General features: G+C 39.9%; 1 protein-coding gene across 1 annotated transcript in view; it reads right to left on the bottom strand.

The window, feature by feature from the left end:
- Positions 1-1224, bottom strand: part of LOC119414188 (V-type proton ATPase subunit d 1-like) — a 20829-nt gene that overhangs the window by 14557 nt on the left and 5048 nt on the right. Inside the window, exon 2 of the mRNA XM_037681287.1 lies at positions 808-979. Coding sequence (XP_037537215.1) covers positions 808-979 — 172 coding nt within the window. The remainder of the gene's footprint in view (positions 1-807; positions 980-1224) is intronic.

The raw sequence follows: 1224 nt of genomic DNA, 5'->3' as shown, positions 1-1224 counted from the left end.
GTTCCTTCTGAAGTCCATGATCATCTCCTTTGTCTTCTTCACATTGATGTGACGGTTATTCTCTTTGCACCATCTTTCCAGGTGTTCCACCTCCTGCCTGTAGCTGGACTCATCATTGTTTGTGATGCATCCCACCACCGCTGTATCATCTGCAAACTTTACAATGTGACAGCCTGGATGGGTAGCTGCACAATCATACGTGAGCAGAGTGAATAGGAGGGGGTTCAACACACAGCCCTGAGGGGAGCCAGTGTTGTTGCAGATGTTGCTAGGTGTGGTTGTCGCTGAGACTGATCCCCAACCCATATTCTGAGCAGCAACAGATTACTCAAGATTTTTATTTAAAATTTTGCCAATAATTATTTGGAATCAACTCTGTCTGACTGTTAGCAAAATATCTCATGAACCACTGGCCAGACTTATTGAAACTTGCTGGAAATGATGATTGGATGCACATCTACAGCTGATTACCTTTGGAGTCAAACCATTTTAAGATGGCTGCTACAATTAACGTACATTAGCCGGAATAAAAATGTATCTAACTTAGTGAAACAAACAGATAAAGAGCTAAATCTGATGTGGTAGTAGCTGAGAGTCATTCACAACACATATACAGTTGTATGGGACATTTTGCAATATCTCATCAGACTGGGTAAAACAGTATCTTCATAAATTGATCAAAACAATCCCAATTACTACCAATTAAAAGCCCAGAATTTCTCAGCATAAGATGATAACTGATATGCATTCCTTTAAGGAATGTAGGGTGAACTTTGTGCAATTCTTAATAAAGTGTGTTCGTCATACCTGATATAATCCAAGAAGGTGGAAAGTGGAGGCAGGGCGTTGGAGCGCAAGCAGCTGAATTCAGTCACCATGCTCTCCCTTAGCATGGTGTCCACCAGAGACACGGTTAGATCATCTGCAGATGAGGACAGAAGTTTTCCATAGTTTGTGGTCTGAAGTTGCAGCTTCATGTCTGAGATGAGAATGTAGACCATGTTAGAGCAAAGGTTTTAAAGTTTGATTATAATCATGCATGAATCGAACGGTTTAGAAATGCACTTTGATTCAAACTCACTTTGATTCAAACATTTTCTATTGTGCGTTTATGGAGGTCATACTCAACAAATACAACAAAAATAAACTCTGTGGTCGTATAACAAAATAAATATTTTTATCAGCTACAGAGGTCTTCGTGGGTGGCATCATCTCCTAAAAAAT

This window comes from Nematolebias whitei, chromosome 9, assembly GCF_014905685.2.
Source record: "Nematolebias whitei isolate Nwh7 chromosome 9, NemWhi1, whole genome shotgun sequence".
NCBI lineage: Eukaryota > Metazoa > Chordata > Actinopteri > Cyprinodontiformes > Rivulidae > Nematolebias > Nematolebias whitei.
Note: the sequence above shows the minus strand (reverse complement) of the source record. Positions and strands in the feature narration are given on the sequence as shown.